This window comes from Lipophrys pholis, assembly GCF_963383615.2.
Source record: "Lipophrys pholis genome assembly, chromosome: 13".
NCBI classification, from domain to species: domain Eukaryota; kingdom Metazoa; phylum Chordata; class Actinopteri; order Blenniiformes; family Blenniidae; genus Lipophrys; species Lipophrys pholis.
In genome coordinates this window covers 3,382,584-3,401,121 of record NC_137632.1, presented here as the reverse complement: position 1 = coordinate 3,401,121, position 18,538 = coordinate 3,382,584, and the positions used below count along the sequence as shown (strand labels likewise).

The window sequence follows — 18,538 nt, the reverse complement described above, 5'->3', positions numbered from 1 at the left end:
CGAGCTATTTGAGTGTTAATATGACTTGGAGGGGAGGCTTCATTTAGACTAACATACTCATCTTTACGTAGGCAGGTTTCTGTTAATCCAAAGAGATCAATGTTGTGTTCGGTTATCAGATCATTGACTAGAAGAGCTTTGGATGATAAAGATCTAATGTTTAGGAAACCACATTTAATTTTTTTGTCTTGATTTTGTCTAGTTTCACACTTGATACGGATTAAGTTTTTGTAGTCATTAGAAGTTATTTTCCTAGGTTTAGATAGTTTTATACTTGTGGTGGTCCGAGGGATAGACACAGTCTCTATGGGATGTTTAACTAAGTTAGCTATGGTTGGTGACTGCCCAGAGGGAAACTCAGAGAGGCGTGTAGGACTGCGACTCTGTTGCCTGGTCCCCACTCTGGTGCGTCAGGATGGAGGAGCTAAGCTTTTAACTATGTTTCTAGATAAGAGGTACGCTCCATCCAACGTGGGATGGATGCCGTCCCTCCTGATGAGACCAGGCTTGCCCCAGAAGGACTTCCAATTATTAATGAAGCCTACCGAGTTACTGGGACACCACCCTGACAGCCAGCGGTTAAAAGATGACGTGCGGCTAAACATCTCGTCACTGATGAGGTTTGGGAGGGGGCCAGAGAAAACTACTTCGTCAAGCTTGGCTTTACTTTTGAGCTTGATACGTGTTTTCTAAGGTCCTGGCTATTGGCCACGTGCACGCTGTCAGAAAATATCTGAGTAGATGATACTTTCTTTTTTCCAAAAACTCAAAAAATCTGTTGGCTTGTGAACTGTAATGGCAGAAATGGTCCCAGAATAACGGTTTCTTGTCAACTGTTACTTTTCTAAGGTTTTTATTCGAAGCTTCTAGACACAAGTCACACAGAGAACAGAACTGTCTCCATGAGGGTGCGCAGAACTGCACAGACACAGAATATTTGGACCTGTCCTGAATCAGTGTAGGCGACAACAGTCAACCAGTGAGATTAATGGGGGTCAGTGGGTAAAATTCCCCTTTTGCAGTAAGATTTGCAAACTTGCATCTTTATTTAATCTTGCTGATATAGGTGAAACAGGATATACGCCAGTACTTCTTGGAACACAGGCCTAGACTATGCAGTAGGTGTTAGTGCCGTTAGTTTCGTAAGTTCTATGCTGAGTTTGTGTCTCAAAAGTTCATACAGAGTTTGTCTGCATTTTGCATTGACTTTTGTGTGGCAAAAGGGAAAGCTTAAACTGAGGTTTCCTCATATATATATTTTTGCCTTAACAGAACAAAACATCAAACTAAGCAATGCGGAGATGAACGAGGCAAACTGAACCTTGGTGCCATACAAGCAGCACAAACCCAATTGTGTTGCTTCAATTTACTATTCAACTTCCAGTTTACACATTGACTGCTATTTGGTGCTATACGTGTATGAGCATTTCTCTTTAACCGTCAACAAACGAGTCACATGTTTGTACATGTTTGTACTTTTACAATCTACATTTGAAGACATAAATCACTGTTTCTCCTCTCCTCTTTCTTCTTGGCTTCTTCCTTAAATGAATGCCATTACTTCCTGTAAGTTTCCAGTTTGAACTAAACTTCATTGTATTTTTTATCAAGTCTGATCAAATTAATGATTAATCATTTTGATTTAGGAAATATAGCTTTTGGGGTAAACTGTCAGAGGTGGATTCTCTAACCTACTGAAGGTCTAAACACACCGGACAGATTGTTTGAATGAAATAGTTTAATTTCAGTCATCCGCTCTCTTCATTAGTCAACATTTAAAAATCTATGTAATTTCCACAGTGCTCAGTGATTCACAGGCAAAAGTTCATGTTTCATTTGTCATTTATATTCCAAAAAACATACAATACCCTTGTTGTGCTACATATATTATTTGCAGTTATCACACTGATCCAAATACTTTACAACTGTTATGAGATTAAACCATCCTGAGCAGCTCTATCTAGACAGTAACATGATTTCTTAGATTAACCAGCCTGAGCAGCTCTATCTAGACAGTAAGATGATTTCTTAGATTAACCAGCCTGAGCAGCTCTATCTAGACAGTAACATGATTTCTTAGATTAACCAGCCTGGAAGTTTAGATAATGTCTTCCTTTGATCTTTTGGGGCAAAGTGTCAGAGGTGGATTCTCTGATCTATTGAAGGTCTAAACACACCTGACAGATGGTTTGAATGAAATAGTTTCAGTTCAGTCATCCGCTCTCATTCATTAGGGAACATTTAGAAATCGATGTCATTTCCAACACAGTGCTCAGAAAATTCACATGGAAAAGTTCATGGTTCATTTGTCATATTTATTGCAAAAAATGCACCTGAATCAGATTGTAAATACTTGTTTCTGGTGATTCTGTTTAAAAATGTAATTGTTGGAGTGTTTTTCTCATGTGTGTGTGTGTGTGTGTGTCTCTGTGTGTGTGTGTGTGTGTGTGTGTGTGTGTGTGTGTGTGTGTGTGTGTGTGTGTGTGTGTGTGTGTGTGTGTGTGTGTGTGTGTGTGTGTGTGTGTGTGTGTGTGTGTGTGTGTGTGTGTGTGTTCCTGCTACTCACAAGGTTTTACAGGAATTCCCAAGTCGTTACATTCTCAAACCTCTCTGCTTTGTCATGTGACCCCACCAAGTAATAAAAACTTATACATGAGTATATGTGTGACTGCTGATTTGCAAGAAGCAAACACATTTAGTCACAATAAATGTAACTTCCATTGAGAGATCACACCTTTGGTTTATTATGGCAGGAAACAATCACAGTGAAACAGGTCAACATGTTACCACAATGGATTATTTCACTGAGACTGAACAACCTCTTAAAATGATTATTAATTACTTGTATTTTCAGCCCGTAGATGATTGGATTTAAAAGAGGATGAAAAATAACATTCAGCAACGTCATGACAAGACGCACAGTTGTTGGAAAGTTGCTTTCCATTCGGTTTAGAAGAACTCCAAAAGCTGACAAACAGGAGGTGTTGATCAAAACTATGAGATGTGGAAAGCAGGTCTGCGCTGCTTTTGCCCGCACTGATGGACCACTTCGATATACAATCACAAATATCCTGATGTACGTAAACAAAATGAAGCCCAGCATGGAAATTGCCATATTCACAAAAACAATCATGCCATAAACGTTTGAAATCACAGCTTTGACACAGTAAAGACTGTAAACCGTGCTCTGACAAAATAGTTCTGGTAATGTGAAGTGACACAGCTTTGTGTTGGCATTCATAGCAGTCGGCACTGATATTAGAATTACAGGGACGAGAAAAGAACAGACTAGGATGACCCAGATGGTTGTTTTCCCCATGATCACTGGATATCTCAGGGGGTTTGATATGGACACATACCTGTCATAAGACATGGCGGCCAACAAAAATATTTCAGCAGCACCAAGAGAGTAAAATGCAAACCACTGAAAGAGACACGCTGAGTAGGATATGATCTGCTTGTTGGATAAAACATCAATCAGAAGCTTCGGATAAACCACGGTAGTGTACAGAACAGAATTCATCAACAAGCTCGCAATAAAAACGAACATCGGTTCATGAAGGTTTTTGTGAATCACAATGAGACCCACAATAATACAATTACTGCAGAGAATCACAATATATATAGTAAACAGCATCACAAAATAAAGATATCTGTACTTGGTCACTCCTATAAACCCTTCAAGAACTATATGAGTTTCATTTAGTTCTTCTCCCATGAAGGTGTTCGTTTTGAAAAATGCAGATTAAAGAAACAAACGCCAGCATAAGTGTACCTTTTATATGTAGGTTAACTGTTACCTGACAGGAAGAAGTCTGAGCTAGTCCCTCCACCAGCAATGCTTCAGTGAGGCGCTTATATGAGGCCAACCGTCACTCTCCTGGGCTTCAGCAATCAGCAAAGGTCATGGACACACTGTATGTGTGTGTGTGAGTGTGTGTGTGTGTGTGTGTGTGTGTGTGTGTGTGTGTGTGTGTGTGTGTGTGTGTGTGTGTGTGTGTGTGTGTGTGTGTGTGTGTGTGTGTGTGTGTGTGTGTGTGTGTCAGTGAGGTTATAGAGGTCAGTGAGGTCAGTGAGGTGATGGAGGAGGTTCCAGCTAATATATAGAAATGCATGAAAGTAGCAGCCCCTTTTTTTAACACAATAAATACTTTAGCGTTGCTCAGACAAATTTGCTTCTACAAAAAAAAAAGATGAAATTGAATATGAAAGCAAATTAGTCCTTGGAACTGAATGTTTTAGGTAAAACTAATATAATAAGGATGTGCACAATGTTAATTAACAGCTGGAAAATAGGCCATGTGAAAAGTGGTTTGAGATTGATGATAATTGCTGCATCAGCTCAAACCTGAAACTCAGCATGAGAATGGCAAACCGCAATATAACTATTAATGGCTGCTGTTGGAAATCTTCATTCAAGCTTGGCTTTACTTTTGAGCTTGATACGTGTTTTCTAAGGTCCTGGCTATTGGCCACGTGCACGCTGTCAGAAAATATCTGAGTAGATGATACTTTCTTTTTTCCAAAAACTCAAAAAATCTGTTGGCTTGTGAACTGTAATGGCAGAAATGGTCCCAGAATAACGGTTTCTTGTCAACTGTTACTTTTCTAAGGTTTTTATTCGAAGCTTCTAGACACAAGTCACACAGAGAACAGAACTGTCTCCATGAGGGTGCGCAGAACTGCACAGACACAGAATATTTGGACCTGTCCTGAATCAGTGTAGGCGACAACAGTCAACCAGTGAGATTAATGGGGGTCAGTGGGTAAAATTCCCCTTTTGCAGTAAGATTTGCAAACTTGCATCTTTATTTAATCTTGCTGATATAGGTGAAACAGGATATACGCCAGTACTTCTTGGAACACAGGCCTAGACTATGCAGTAGGTGTTAGTGCCGTTAGTTCCGTAAGTTCTATGCTGAGTTTGTGTCTCAAAAGTTCATACAGAGTTTGTCTGCATTTTGCATTGACTTTTGTGTGGCAAAAGGGAAAGCTTAAACTGAGGTTTCCTCATATATACATTTTTGCCTTAACAGAACAAAACATCAAACTAAGCAATGCGGAGATGAACGAGGCAAACTGAACCTTGGTGCCATACAAGCAGCACAAACCCAATTGTGTTGCTTCAATTTACTATTCAACTTCCAGTTTACACATTGACTGCTATTTGGTGCTATACGTGTATGAGCATTTCTCTTTAACCGTCAACAAACGAGTCACATGTTTGTACATGTTTGTACTTTTACAATCTACATTTGAAGACATAAATCACTGTTTCTCCTCTCCTCTTTCTTCTTGGCTTCTTCCTTAAATGAATGCCATTACTTCCTGTAAGTTTCCAGTTTGAACTAAACTTCATTGTATTTTTTATCAAGTCTGATCAAATTAATGATTAATCATTTTGATTTAGGAAATATAGCTTTTGGGGTAAACTGTCAGAGGTGGATTCTCTAACCTACTGAAGGTCTAAACACACCGGACAGATTGTTTGAATGAAATAGTTTAATTTCAGTCATCCGCTCTCTTCATTAGTCAACATTTAAAAATCTATGTAATTTCCACAGTGCTCAGTGATTCACAGGCAAAAGTTCATGTTTCATTTGTCATTTATATTCCAAAAAACATACAATACCCTTGTTGTGCTACATATATTATTTGCAGTTATCACACTGATCCAAATACTTTACAACTGTTATGAGATTAAACCATCCTGAGCAGCTCTATCTAGACAGTAACATGATTTCTTAGATTAACCATCCTGAGCAGCTCTATCTAGACAGTAACATGATTTCTTAGATTAACCAGCCTGAGCAGCTCTATCTAGACAGTAACGTGAAGCAGGAACATGAATTAACAAAGAGGCAACAACAAAAGAGGAACATGATTTTTAAAGTTTGAGCAAATGATGACAGAGAACAAGCAACTTCAGAAGCACCTTTCATGAGGAGTGGAAGTGTGTGTGTGTGTGTGTGTGTGTGTGTGTGTGTGTGTGTGTGTGTGTGTGTGTGTGTGTGTGTGTGTGTGTGTGTGTGTGTGTGTGTGTGTGTGCGTGTGTGGTTTGTCCCCCCCCCACCCCGGCAGCGAAGCCCGCCGCACCCCCGGGGTAGCGGGGCCCAGGTGTTCTACCGCTGACAAGCGGCAGAACCTCGAAAGCGGCTTACCCCCTTGATTTTGAGATGTGATTAATTGCAGTCTCCCCTCAGCTCAGTGTTGTGCTATGACTTAAGCTTAAGCTTCACTTTCACTTTAAAACACCAGGGGAGTCAAATGTGGGCCAAAACCACAAAGCTCCAAACCACCAAGTAAGGTGCTCATATAGGATTTATAGGAGATTCTTTTTAAATTTACAATTCACTGTATTTTGCACAAGAATGTTTCATGAATATTGACTTTATGTTGATAGTCCTCAACAGAGATAGTCATTTTCAGTACTATAATTGTCTGATGCTGAAAATTATAGTCAATTTAATCATGTGCACTGTCTGCCACAACAAAGAAACACTTTCAGTATAACTTTAAAGGTTATTATGGCAATATTTTATCGGTCCAGCAAAAACTGGACTGTATGTGGCCCCTGAAGTTAAATTTTATTTTGCATTTATTTTGTATACATCTTTGTTAATAAAATATTTTGTGTGTGTGTGTGTGTGTGTGTGTGTGTGTGTGTGTGTGTGTGTGTGTGTGTGTGTGTGTGTGTGTGTGTGTGTGTGTGTGTGTGTGTGTGTGTGTTTAGTAATAAATAATAATCATGATAATATTCATAATATTAAAAGGAAACATTTTCAAGTCAGGAATGTTTGTCCTTCGTTAAGTTATTTGCCTTTTTTTTGTTGTTGTTGCTTTTTTCCCCCAATTCAAAGTAAAAACAAATTGTGATCAATCTGATGCAACCTGTTTTGATAATACCAACATGCCCCTCGAGCTTACTTTGTGATCTTGAGACACATAAATGAGCCGATCGCTCCTGTTACGTCATAATCATTAGTATCATTAGTGTCCTTTGCTGTGACCTCCCATGTGTCCCAAGCACACTGGTAAATAAAGAGGCCAGGCCTCAGGTGAGCGGTCTGGCTCCACATACTGTACAAACACTAATTATGACCCAGTAGCCAGTGTGAGCGATACTCCAGAGATCTCCATTATCTGTCAAACTGATCATGGCAAACTCTCCACATACCTTTGGCTCTGGACACGAGAGATTTTCACGTTAATTAGCTGCCTGACTTACCGAAACAAGTGATGAACATGGTCAACAGCTCACGATGCTTTTAGTCCACTGAGAGCAATTAAACACAATGTTGACACAAGGAAACACATTCAGCCAGTCTACTTTCACAAGAACAATAGGAGCAATAATCATTTGGCAAATATAGATCTGCAAAGTTAAGCAACCAAAAAAAAGTTACTTTTCAGGACATAATATAAAGAAGAAAAGAGTAAAATACTATATATACAAACGCATATACTTTTTTAATTTCAGTAAATCACATTATCTTATATAAAATATTCTGTACCAATATATTCGAGAAAGTCAGATGTTGGGCTTTCCCACCAAAAAGAACCAGGTGCTAGTTTAGGGCCGGTGCCAGGGCCGGTTCTTAAATGAGCACGGCCAAAGAACCGATTGTTTTTCCATTTTTAATGGAGCCAAGTGAGAACCACGTTATTGGGTCACTCCAAAATGTTGTACGTCCCTGATTTTATCAATGCATACAGGTGGGAGACGGACTGTAACAGAGGTTTGGTCCGGGTCGCTCCATCTAGTTTGGCCTGAACCTCGGATGCAGACCAAAGAGCCAGAAAACATTGCGTCTCCTTGTCGCTCTATTGGTGTTTTTTCACGTCCATCTTGCTTTAGTACGAAGCCCTGGAGTGGCCACAGAGAGAAAAAAAACAATGCGTGAATGAGCTTGGGGCTTATTTTTCAACATTTCGGCATTACATTGTGAATTTCTGCTCCTTCCACTTTATTTCTGGACGTGCCTGAATCAAAAGCTCCAACATGGAGGAATGGAGGTGAAGAATGATAGAACGCTGTTCTACAGCCATTTCCAATGGCAACCTACATAAACACTCTGATTAAAGTTCTCTTTCACATGAAGAGCCATCAAAAGGCACTTTATATGGCAAAAAAATCCAAGCTGTCACTTACAGTACTATGTAGTTTGTTTTTTAGTTGCTGATGAACCAAAAGTATCGCTTCATTATAAAGACTTTGTGGGTTAGAAAATAATAGTGGGGCGTCTCGTAGCGGAGAGCAACGCAGCCTCATCCAGACCTCAGCCTGCGGTCATAACGCGACACAAGACATGAAAGTGAAGTTAGTTACATTCATGTTATGATGAAATGCGTTAAAAAAACGACAATGGAAAAATACTTCTAAATTATATATCCGACGCAGCCGACAGAACAGCGCCGGAGCTCGGCACCTTGAGAGCCACCGGCTCTGCGATCGCGGATTAAATTGTCTCGTTCCCTCGTATTATTAACTTGAGGGAGCGACTTATTATCTCATTCCCGTGCATTTATTGTTTTCTCTATAACCACTCCGGGGCTCCGTGTTCGCTGTGAATTTCAGAAAGCCAGGTAAGAATCTCTTCAGCCTTGTAGGAAGCGATAATTCCAGCGATAACTCGGCCCCCAGCTGATGGCGTGTCAGGCCCCGCTCTGGCCCCGCTCTGGCCCCGCTCTGGCCCCGCTCTGGCCCCGCTCTGGCCCCGCTCTGATCCAGCAACAATGTGGGGCCAGCTAAGCACCCATTTAGCCCCTGATAGGCCGGGGCTTTGGCAGTGGAAAGACAAAGAACTGGGACTAAGTCTGGCCATGGCTCCGAACTAGCACCTGGTTCTTTCTGGTGGAAAAGCCCCCTCCTGTAAAACTCCTCTCTGTAAGCCAGATGTTTCACCTCTTCTCTGTAGGCCAGATGTTTCGCCTCTTCTCTGTAAGCCAGATGTTTCACCTCCTCTCTGTAGGCCAGATGTTTCGCCTCTTCTCTGTAGGCCAGATGTTTCACCTCCTCTCTGTAAGCCAGATGTTTCACCTCCTCTCTGTAGGCCAGATGTTTCACCTCTTCTCTGTAGGCCAGATGTTTCGCCTCTTCTCTGTAAGCCAGATGTTTCACCTCTTCTCTGTAGGCCAGATGTTTCACCTCCTCTCTGTAGGCCAGATGTTTCGCCTCTTCTCTGTAAGCCAGATGTTTCACCTCCTCTCTGTAGGCCAGATGTTTCACCTCTTCTCTGTAGGCCAGATGTTTCACCTCCTCTCTGTAGGCCAGATGTTTCACCGCTTCTCTGTAGACCAGATGTTTCACCTCTTCTCCGTAGGCGAGATGTTTCACCTCCTCTCTGTAGGCCAGATGTTTCGCCTCTTCTCTGTAGGCCAGATGTTTCGCCTCTTCTCTGTAGGCGAGATGTTTCACCTCCTCTCTGTTGGCCAGATGTTTCACTTTAGCTCATGTCAGTGTAGCCGGCTAGCTCCAGCCCCAGTGAAGTTACTAGTGAGACTGATAATATAATATAACGACCCTCGAGCCTTACCTGGTCTCTGGAGTGACGTTTGAGACACCGAGCTGGGCCACACACCGCCATGTTGCCTCCAGTGAACCAGGAGTTAGTCATGATGAACCTCCTCCATCAACCCCTCCACTGCTTCAGATGTGGGTTTTCAACACTACATGCTTCTCCATATAAGATCTTCGTTCAGGATCAGCTGATCTCCAGAAGAAAAATCCAGGTGATCAACAGCAGTGATTCCCAACTAGGGAGCCCTGATTTTAAGTTTAAAGCAGGGGTGTCAAACATAAGGCCCGTGGACCAAAACTGGCCCACAAAAAGCTCCATTCCAGCCACCAAACCACTGAGTTAGTTGTAAAAATGTCTTTCTATTTTTCCATAAAATATGGCTTTATAGACACACTGAACAGAATTAGAGTTGAATTCATCTTCTGGAGTGAAAAACTGACAAATCAAAGTTTGAAACTTCCAAGCTAAAGTGACACCAGACCACTAAACACCCAGTAAACGGTGTAAATCAGAAGTCATTGTTACAGAAAATAATAAAGAAACTATATCACATATAGGCTGTTAAGAGGTTCTTTCAACTTTTTAGTAATAGTACGGCTGGTGGAGGTCGCCTGGTTTACGATGGTAAAAATTTATGTCTCTGATCTAGAGGAAGACTTTCAGGATGAAATTGTAAAATTCAGAAGATTCATTATGGAGAACAGCTCATTTTTTATGCCACAACAACAAAGTTATAGATAGTTAGGATAGTGGCATAGCACGGGAGACTCAGAAGGGACAAAAATGCATAATAATATTCACAGTATTTACAGCATTCAGTCTTCAGTGTTACAAAAATGCAAATTTACATGCGTGTGTGCCTGCCTATATAATGATTTTGGACTGCTGCAGTTGTGAAGATGCTGTAGCGGTCACGAAGCTGATACCGCCAATGCATTATCGGAGTTTCTGTTCGTCGTGTTTTAGATGTCATTATTGGGGTTGATATTAGGTTTGTAATGTTGGTATGGTTGTGTTGTGTTGTGTTGTGTTGTGTTGTGTTGTGTTGTGTTTTTGTTCCTTAGTTCATGGAGTTAATTAGTTCATCTAGTTTAGTTTAGTTTATTAGTTATAAGTGGGCAACCAGGAGTGAAGAATGTTTTATGTGCCGTGTCCTCCTGCCATGGTGTTCCTGTTGTTTTTGAGAGTCAAAATAAAAGCCTATGCTGCTCACAGCTGGCATAAAGACCAGCTTAATCTCTTGAATGCTTCTTTTGCATCGCTCGCCACAATACTATAAAAGGTTGAGGTGGGGTCACATGGGGGGGTGCAGAGAAAAGAACAGTGTAGGGGCCCATGACTATTTTAGTCCTCCCCTGCCCTCAGAAATTACTGCTTGATTTAGTCAACCGATAAGGTTGTGGGCCGGTCTTGGCCAAAAAGGCCAGGGCTGATTTTTTGCATGGTCGTGGGTCATCAGTATCACCAGCAGCAGACTCAAGACCCAGCCCGGGGGGGAACCGGTGCTCAGGGGGCTATGACACTGGAGACATTTTGTCCACCTGCACACTGACGTCTGTATAGCTGCACTGCGCTGTTTTTGCCGGGACGGGTTTTCATGTGGTCCCACTGAAAACGTGGATGGTACGGAAAAATCTTTGACCACCGGTTCGATTTTTCGTCACCCCCCCGTTGGGGTACCGAGCACTGAGGAAGGGTCTGTGAGGAGGAGTGACAACGCAGCCGTCTGCTGATTGGTAGTGACAATCGTCACTCTCGACTTGCCAATAATACTTAAATATTTTATCGGCAGTAAACCCTCCTGTTGTTGTTCACATACTGTACGCCGCTTTGCGCTCACTGTTTGTTTTCTTAACTGGGTTTATTGAAATTTCGGCACCGCGGTCTTCCCACGAGGTGCAGACGCTCCTCTCAGTAAAGAGGAGGAGATTCAACAGGAGCTGGATGCTGCTGTTCACAAGGAGAAATTCAAGCTGTGTCATAGAGAAAGGAGGCTCAAGGCTTTTACTCAGACGGCCATCCACTGCAGGCCTCTTCCGTGTTCTTCACCCAACGCATACCTGCATCGTTCACAACCCCGCCTACATTTTAACCGTACTTTCTGTGGTGGGACCGTGCGACAGAGTTGGGCCTGGGTGCGCTTTGCCTTATAGTACCATACCATACCCTCCCACTCTGCTCCGGCATGTACTGCGGTGGGACGGCAGCTTTAGCGAACACGCAATACTGTTGTTTTTTTTTAATTTTCGGAGGTGCTGCTTTTGGTTGAAAAAACAAAGTGGAAGCCATGTTTTCTTGTGTCTATTTGTGGTTCTGTCCTCTCCCTCCTTTTTTCTGAAGGATCAGTGTTAATCTCTGAGGGGGCTGACCCAGTGAACATTCCCCTGTGATAACCCCCCCTCACAAAACACACACACACACGCACGCACACACACACACACACACACACACACACACACACACACACACACACACACACACACACACACACACACACACACAGAGCTGGAAGCAGCAGGCCTCCTGAATACCCAGATGTTGCAGTGGGATTTAATGTGTCACTGCCGCTGTTATTTTGCGCTTCCATCTTAACTTTGTGTTGCCTGCTGCTGCTGAGCATGTCTGACCTGCTTGATCTGTATCTGTCAGGACCAGGGTCTGGCTTTAGGTCTTAGTGTGAGGATGTTTGTAAGGGTGGACCACTCAAACGCCGTCACATCATCCTGCTTGTGTCCTCACAAGGACACAAGCAGGAATGTGGGTGTTTGTTTGGTGCTTCTGTGGCTAAAAGCAGCAAAGGGTTAAGAAGCTTTGTGATCTGTCGAAGTGCTTAAAGTGAGTGAGGGAGCCAGATCCAGTGAGTACCAGAGAAGGGGACATGGACCAGAGGACACATGGCGGGCTGAGTGAGTAGAGGGTGAAAGAATAACAGATTTAAAAAAGAAAACAAAAGAAAATGAAGAGGAGGAGGAATGAAGAGAGAAGGAGCGAGGTAGGTGGATGGCGGATTAGGTCGGGCTAAAGAGGATTAGTGTCAGTTTCGGTTTGCTAGTAAACTCACGATCCATGTCAGTGACCAGTTGTGAAGCCATTCATTTCAGACCAGAGATCAGACTGTGAAACATTCCTGCTGAGGGAGCTGGACCACAGCAGGAGGAGCAATAAGAGGTAAGACACTCTGATTTAACAGTTCAGACTATCCCTGGCTGAATCTGCTTGTGTACAACGCGAGACCTGAACCTGGTTTCACGGGACCTTCAAACCACTGATTTCCAGAGGGAGAGGTGGTTTAGGTACAGCAATAATAACTGAAGGGATGAAGAGATGACGCACAGATCCCCATTTGATTCTATACATAACTACAATGGTTTTTATGGCTTTATTTGCCTATATGGATATGTGGTATTTACATGTATCTGAAAATATCATTTGAAATGTAATTGCTTTCTTAGGTATACCGTCATACACATATATACATATAACATATAAGCTAAAAGGTTTCAAGTCATTTTAAAATTGTGCTTTTGATAAATCTGGGTTTCAATTTTAAAAAGAATAGAAAACTATCAAATATTTTCAAATATGTCATAAGCAAAAGGCATCAGGAATATAAAGTGTTATAAATATATATACAGTATATATATAAAAATAATAATTACAATTTAGTTTCAGTATTTATTGGTCAAATGAGACTTTTCCATTGCATTAAGAAAAGATAAGCTCCACATTGCACAGACGATAAGGAAATAAGGATGATGAAGACATATATTTTGAAATATGAATATTTAGCAATAAACATATTCTCATTTCTTTTTGATGCATTCACGTGTGTGCGTGTGTGTGTGTGTGTGTGTGTGTGTGTGTGTGTGTGTGTGTGTGTGTGTGTGTGTGTGTGTGTGTGTGTGTGTGTGTGTGTGTGTGTGTGTGTGTGTGTGTGTGTGTGTGTGTGTCCACACTGGCACACATCTATGAATTGTGTTGGTATGTGTAGAATCTACTATGTTTTTGGGGCGTCTGTCAATTCATTATGAAGCACATAAATAAAATAAAGAAGAGCAATAGATCCTGAAACCAGCTGTCATGCTCTCAGTGTGTTGATCGCAGTTAAATCAGGAATGTATTTCTAATGTATTTTTTCACAGTAGTTGTTTGACAGTTGAAAATATCATTGTTTGACTTCACCTATATGTAATTACATTTAGTAATTAGATTTTAAAGCCTGTTCAAAATATGACTTTCAGTTTATGAAATTTTGTATCCATTACTTCTATTGATTAGGTTAGAATAGAATAGAATAGAATAGAATAGAGTCTATCAGTTGGGACCGCTCTACCATTCAACTCAGGCCCTGTTTACACGTCAACGTTTCAATTAAAAATAAAAAAAAAATTGCGATTTTGTTTCAGAAAAGTTTTGTGTTTTCACTGCAATGTTCTGAAAATGATGTCTGTTTCCACGGAAACCAGGACAATATGTTGTAAACATTAACGTTCATGTTAACATTAGGCCGCACGGTGGCTCAGTGGTTAGCGCTCTGGCCTCACAGCAAGAAGGTCGTGTGTGACATGACCTTCTTGTGTGGAGTTTGCATGTTCTCCCCGTCTGCGTGTGCGTTTCCTCTGGGTTCTCTGGTTTCTCCCACAGTCCAAAAGGGGGGTCCCTGAGCAAGACCCTCGACCCCCCGAGCTCCTCAGGACAAACTTTTAAAAAAGATTATTAATATCAATGTGGTTCTCCCGGCTGAATAAAGGCTAAAACAAAAAATTATGAATACATGGACATTTGTTTTTACTGTAAAACTACCAAGTCCTTTGAGAACATGGACTCGGAGTCATGACACTCTGGAGGCAAATGTATTTATTGTCCATCTACTGAGCATGTGCAGAAGAACTGTTTACTACGACTGTGGTGCGCATGCACTGTAGCAGCACTTCAGAAAAGTTGTGTTTACCGTCCGTTTCCACAGAGACGGCGCCGAAGTACAAAAATTGCCATCTTGGGAGCTGTTTTCAAAAAGACAACGAAGATTTTCAGTCTTGTAAACAGACAGTCAACTACTGCTGGACATTCTGGACAATACCAGACACCCTCTGCACACCGTCATCAACAACCAGAGGAGCATGTCCAGAGAGACACTGCTTCATCCCAATATCTAATTGTCTATTCACTGCAAATGATCATACTGGTTAATAATTCTGTCTGTAACCACAGAGCAGTTTAACCTTCGGCCACTTTCACTCCTAGATTCTGTTAGGAGTCTTACTCTTTTTGCCATTTCTATATTTAGTTAAGTTAAGGTTAGTTAAGAGTTTATATTATTTTCTGTACTAAATTTTGGAAGGAGTTTTAATTACTCTTTTTGCCATTTGTATATCGAGCTAAGTTAAGGTTAGTTAAGAGTTTATATTATTTTATTTTATATTTTTTGTGCTATATTTTGCTAGGAATCTGATTCTTTTTGCCACTTCTATATTTAGTTAAGTTAAGGTGAATTACCTTTTTCTGTAACTCATCTTTGTTCTCCTCTGTGTGCTGCTCTTCTTCTATTAAGCTGCTGGAACTCAAATTTCCCTGACGGAGTCATCCTAAGGGATTAATAAAGCAAAGTCCAAAGTCTAAAGTCAATTACCCAGACCTGAGTAGAAGTGGTGAAGTTCTCACTGTGAAGCCTTTGTCAATGTTTTTATGTACTTCGGACATAACAGACTTTTCTTAACAAGCCTTTAACAAAACACTGCGGCTTTCTCTGTGTATAAAAGACCAAGGGACCTTCAGGAAAATGGTGTTTTACACGTGATTTGCATTTTCATGTACAAAGAATACTAAACAGACAATTAGGTACTTTATATGAGAATCACAACTTTCCACGAATTGCAGCTGTTTTCTTTGTTTATTCTGATTTCAGCGTCTCACTCACAGTAACGTCATCAAAGAGTGATAAATTCCTCATAAAGCATCAAAACAGTGAGATTGGAGGTAAAGATTTGTTGGTTCCTTGAAAGTTATTCCACACTTCCTCTTACAGCATCTTGCTGCTAAGTTGAGGTCTTTAGCCTCTTATCAGCTTCCGCTTCCTCTCACACTGTCAAGGAAGAGCTTCAATTAGACCTGAAAGACAGTCAAGTGATCAGGTCACGCAGATTACTGAGTCACTGGGTAAGGTGTTCACATGACGCCTGAGCCACTTCCTGTTGGTGGTTCTGTTAAGATATAGTTCATGGATGTGTGTCTTTATCTTAATGAATGAACTTCTTTTGTCTTGTATTGCAGGGTATGATTATTAACCTGAACATTGTGATGGGAGAACACGTGTGTCATAGTTGGAGGGTAGGAGGGCTGTTACATTGAACTAGCAGCTTTTGTGAATAGTTTTTTAATTTTAAGATTAACAAAAACTTTTTAAATGACACAGGTCTTCCAGGTTCACTTCTGCCATTTACACGGAAACTTTTCCAAGTTGAAACTGAAAACTCTTGTTGCGTTTTGGGTGTACGTTTACACGATGACAGTGCTCAGAGCCACTGAAAATACAACTTTTCAAAATGTTCCTACTCAGGAAACTTTTCTGAAATGCTGCTACGGCACATGGGCATAGTTATAATAATAATAATATGCATGGGCTTAGTAATAATAAAAATGGCTTGGATTTATGTAGCTCCTTTTCCGAGGTGATTTAAAGTGAACACAGAAATCATTATTCATTAACACCAGGAGCAGCGGCCCTGGCTCTGACCATCACCAACATTCATGCCCGATCATATCAGGCAATGTGGGCAAAGTGCCTTGCCCAGGGACACGCCGACAATGACTTGGATAGAGTGGGATTCGAACCGCCAACTTTTGGTTATTGGACAACTCACTACCACTGAGCCACGGTCACCCCGAACTAGTAATTGGTTCTCCTGCACTTGCTCAGTAGATGGTCAACGAGAGCAATCATTTCCTCCGTCGTGTCATGACTGCCAGTCCATATTCTGCTGGAACTTGGTTGTTTTATTTTGACAGTCACCATAATAACAATCCAACTTGGTGTCTGTCCACTACAATGTCCATGCTCTCCCATTTTTAATGTGTAAAGTGTATTGTTCTCTGCTGCATGTGTGTGTGTGGGTTCAGTCAAAACCAATCAGCACCCACTACTGGCCCAACATGAAAACTGCATCGTATTCACTTTTTCTGTCATTTTCATGTAACATCGTTTTCAAAATGTTGCCGGGTACAAACACAAAAACAATGTGTTTTCACTTGAAACATTGTCGTGTAAACGGGGCCTCACTTTTCCAAACACAGAAACACGAGAATCTGGCAAATTTCCAAAACCTACAAAATGATTAAACACTAACAAATTCTCTGAGGATGTACTGAAGTGTCCACAATACTAGCATCTTATTTGTTTATTAGAATGAGAAGGTTAGCCATATGCATGGCACTAGCATCAGGAAGCTAAAGTAGAGAAATTTAAGATTTGTAAAAATCCCAAAATATGATTTCTCACTGTCTTTATTGTCATTTCTATCAGACGCTAACATGGAGCCTAAGACTCAGAATACAATGTTTCAAGTGAAAACAGGTTTCAGAAAGTTTTGCATTATAAATATCTTATTGGATGTTATAAGTTGTCAAGTTGTCACTTTCTTCTTCTCTTCTTCCATTTTCAGTGGAATAAACCTTCTCTCTTTCTCGTGTGACTCCAGATAATCACGATGAGACAGACTCTGGAGGAAGGTGAGACAGTTTCAATCTCAAACTCCACACCAGAGCTTTTATCTGAATTTAATCTGGTCTAAACCCCTAATTCTGACAGTATTAATCTCTCTGTAGGAATCAGGGCTTCTCTCTCATCCTAATCCCGTCCATCCCAAACATGCCTCTTTTCTTTTACCTTCTGCTCAGGACACACTTTCGGCCTTAAACGTTAGCAATGACATTGTAGACGATGCTCAGTCTCCTGGGATATTGTGATCCACCAGTGTAATATGACATGTTTCAGTACAGTGAGGCCTCCACACGCTGCTTCCTTCAACTTGTTGTGGTACATTTTATATTGTTTATGGAATCATTTAAAGCTGCACAGACATTCTGCCTCGAACTCAAACTTGTCGAACCCATTAAAAACCAGATGCTCTGACAGAAACAACCGAGAATAGTACAGTAATTATGAAAAAAAACATTGATGTTACATATCAAACCAAACAGGTCAACACTGGCTATTAAAAGTAATTCAAACAAAATCATAACACGACTGTATTGCCAACCAAGTAAATCATCAAATATCAAAATCATCATAGCGTAATTTTAGATACAAACTGTAAAATGAATAACAGACCTGTAACGACAGGTCATGATAATAATAAAAGGGTGTCTTTTAGGAGAAGCCGAAACGTCTTGATTTTAGTAAAGCTTCCTAAGACAATGTTTACAAATGAATATAATGAGAGCCTTAAAAAGACAAACTAGTATTGGGCTTAGGTTGAGTTTTGACAAAAAAATCTGAATGGTCTATTTTTAAGACTGGTGATTTCTTTCAAAGTGTAGGCTGGTGTTCTGGACAGACAATCCAAAGATATGATAGCTTTGAGGTAAAGCGATCACCAGAGAGGAATAAAAAGAAACTTGCAGAGATGCACATGCATGCAATTCATCTGATGTTGACTCAACAGATATCTTCTCAAATATTGATATTCGTGTCACATGAATAGAAGAGGTGAAGAGAGTCACATTAGAGGGCTGGTTACATTGGGGTTTTAAGGTTTAACTTCAGATGGAGTCACTAAGCTCATCATCATCATATTTAGAGTATGAAGGCTTCAAGAGGATGGAGAACAAAGGTACTTTTCGAGGCCATAAATAACACCAGTGCCCATCTGGGGCGACTGCAGCGTACTTTGAATCACAAAGTTGGTAGCTCGATGCCCCAGTTTGCCCCGTCCATATGTCTGAGTGTCCTAAATCAGGGTAATACACCCAAGTATACCTCGATACACGTTGTATGTAAGAACTTAATATTCGTATCCATA

General features: G+C 40.9%; 2 protein-coding genes across 2 annotated transcripts in view; one reads left to right on the top strand and one right to left on the bottom strand.

The window, feature by feature from the left end:
• Nucleotides 1–836: 836 nt before the first annotated feature.
• LOC308118643 (putative olfactory receptor 13C6) lies at nt 837–3,718 on the bottom strand (the record flags this gene model as incomplete). The annotated part of the gene is made up of 3 exons (XM_080478151.1): nt 837–866; nt 2,843–2,967; nt 3,286–3,718. The coding sequence occupies 3 exons, from the start codon at nt 3,716–3,718 to the stop codon at nt 837–839; spliced, it is 588 nt and encodes a 195-aa protein (XP_080334277.1).
• An 8,833-nt stretch (nt 3,719–12,551) lies between these two features.
• mpp4a (MAGUK p55 scaffold protein 4a) overlaps nt 12,552–18,538 on the top strand; it is a gene marked incomplete at its 3' end in the record, with an annotated part of 28,868 nt that continues 22,881 nt past the window's right edge. Inside the window, exons 1-2 of the mRNA XM_080478150.1 lie at nt 12,552–12,689; nt 17,180–17,246. Of these exons, the coding sequence (XP_080334276.1) occupies nt 17,225–17,246 (22 nt within the window). The 5' untranslated portion in view covers nt 12,552–12,689; nt 17,180–17,224. The remainder of the gene's footprint in view (nt 12,690–17,179; nt 17,247–18,538) is intronic.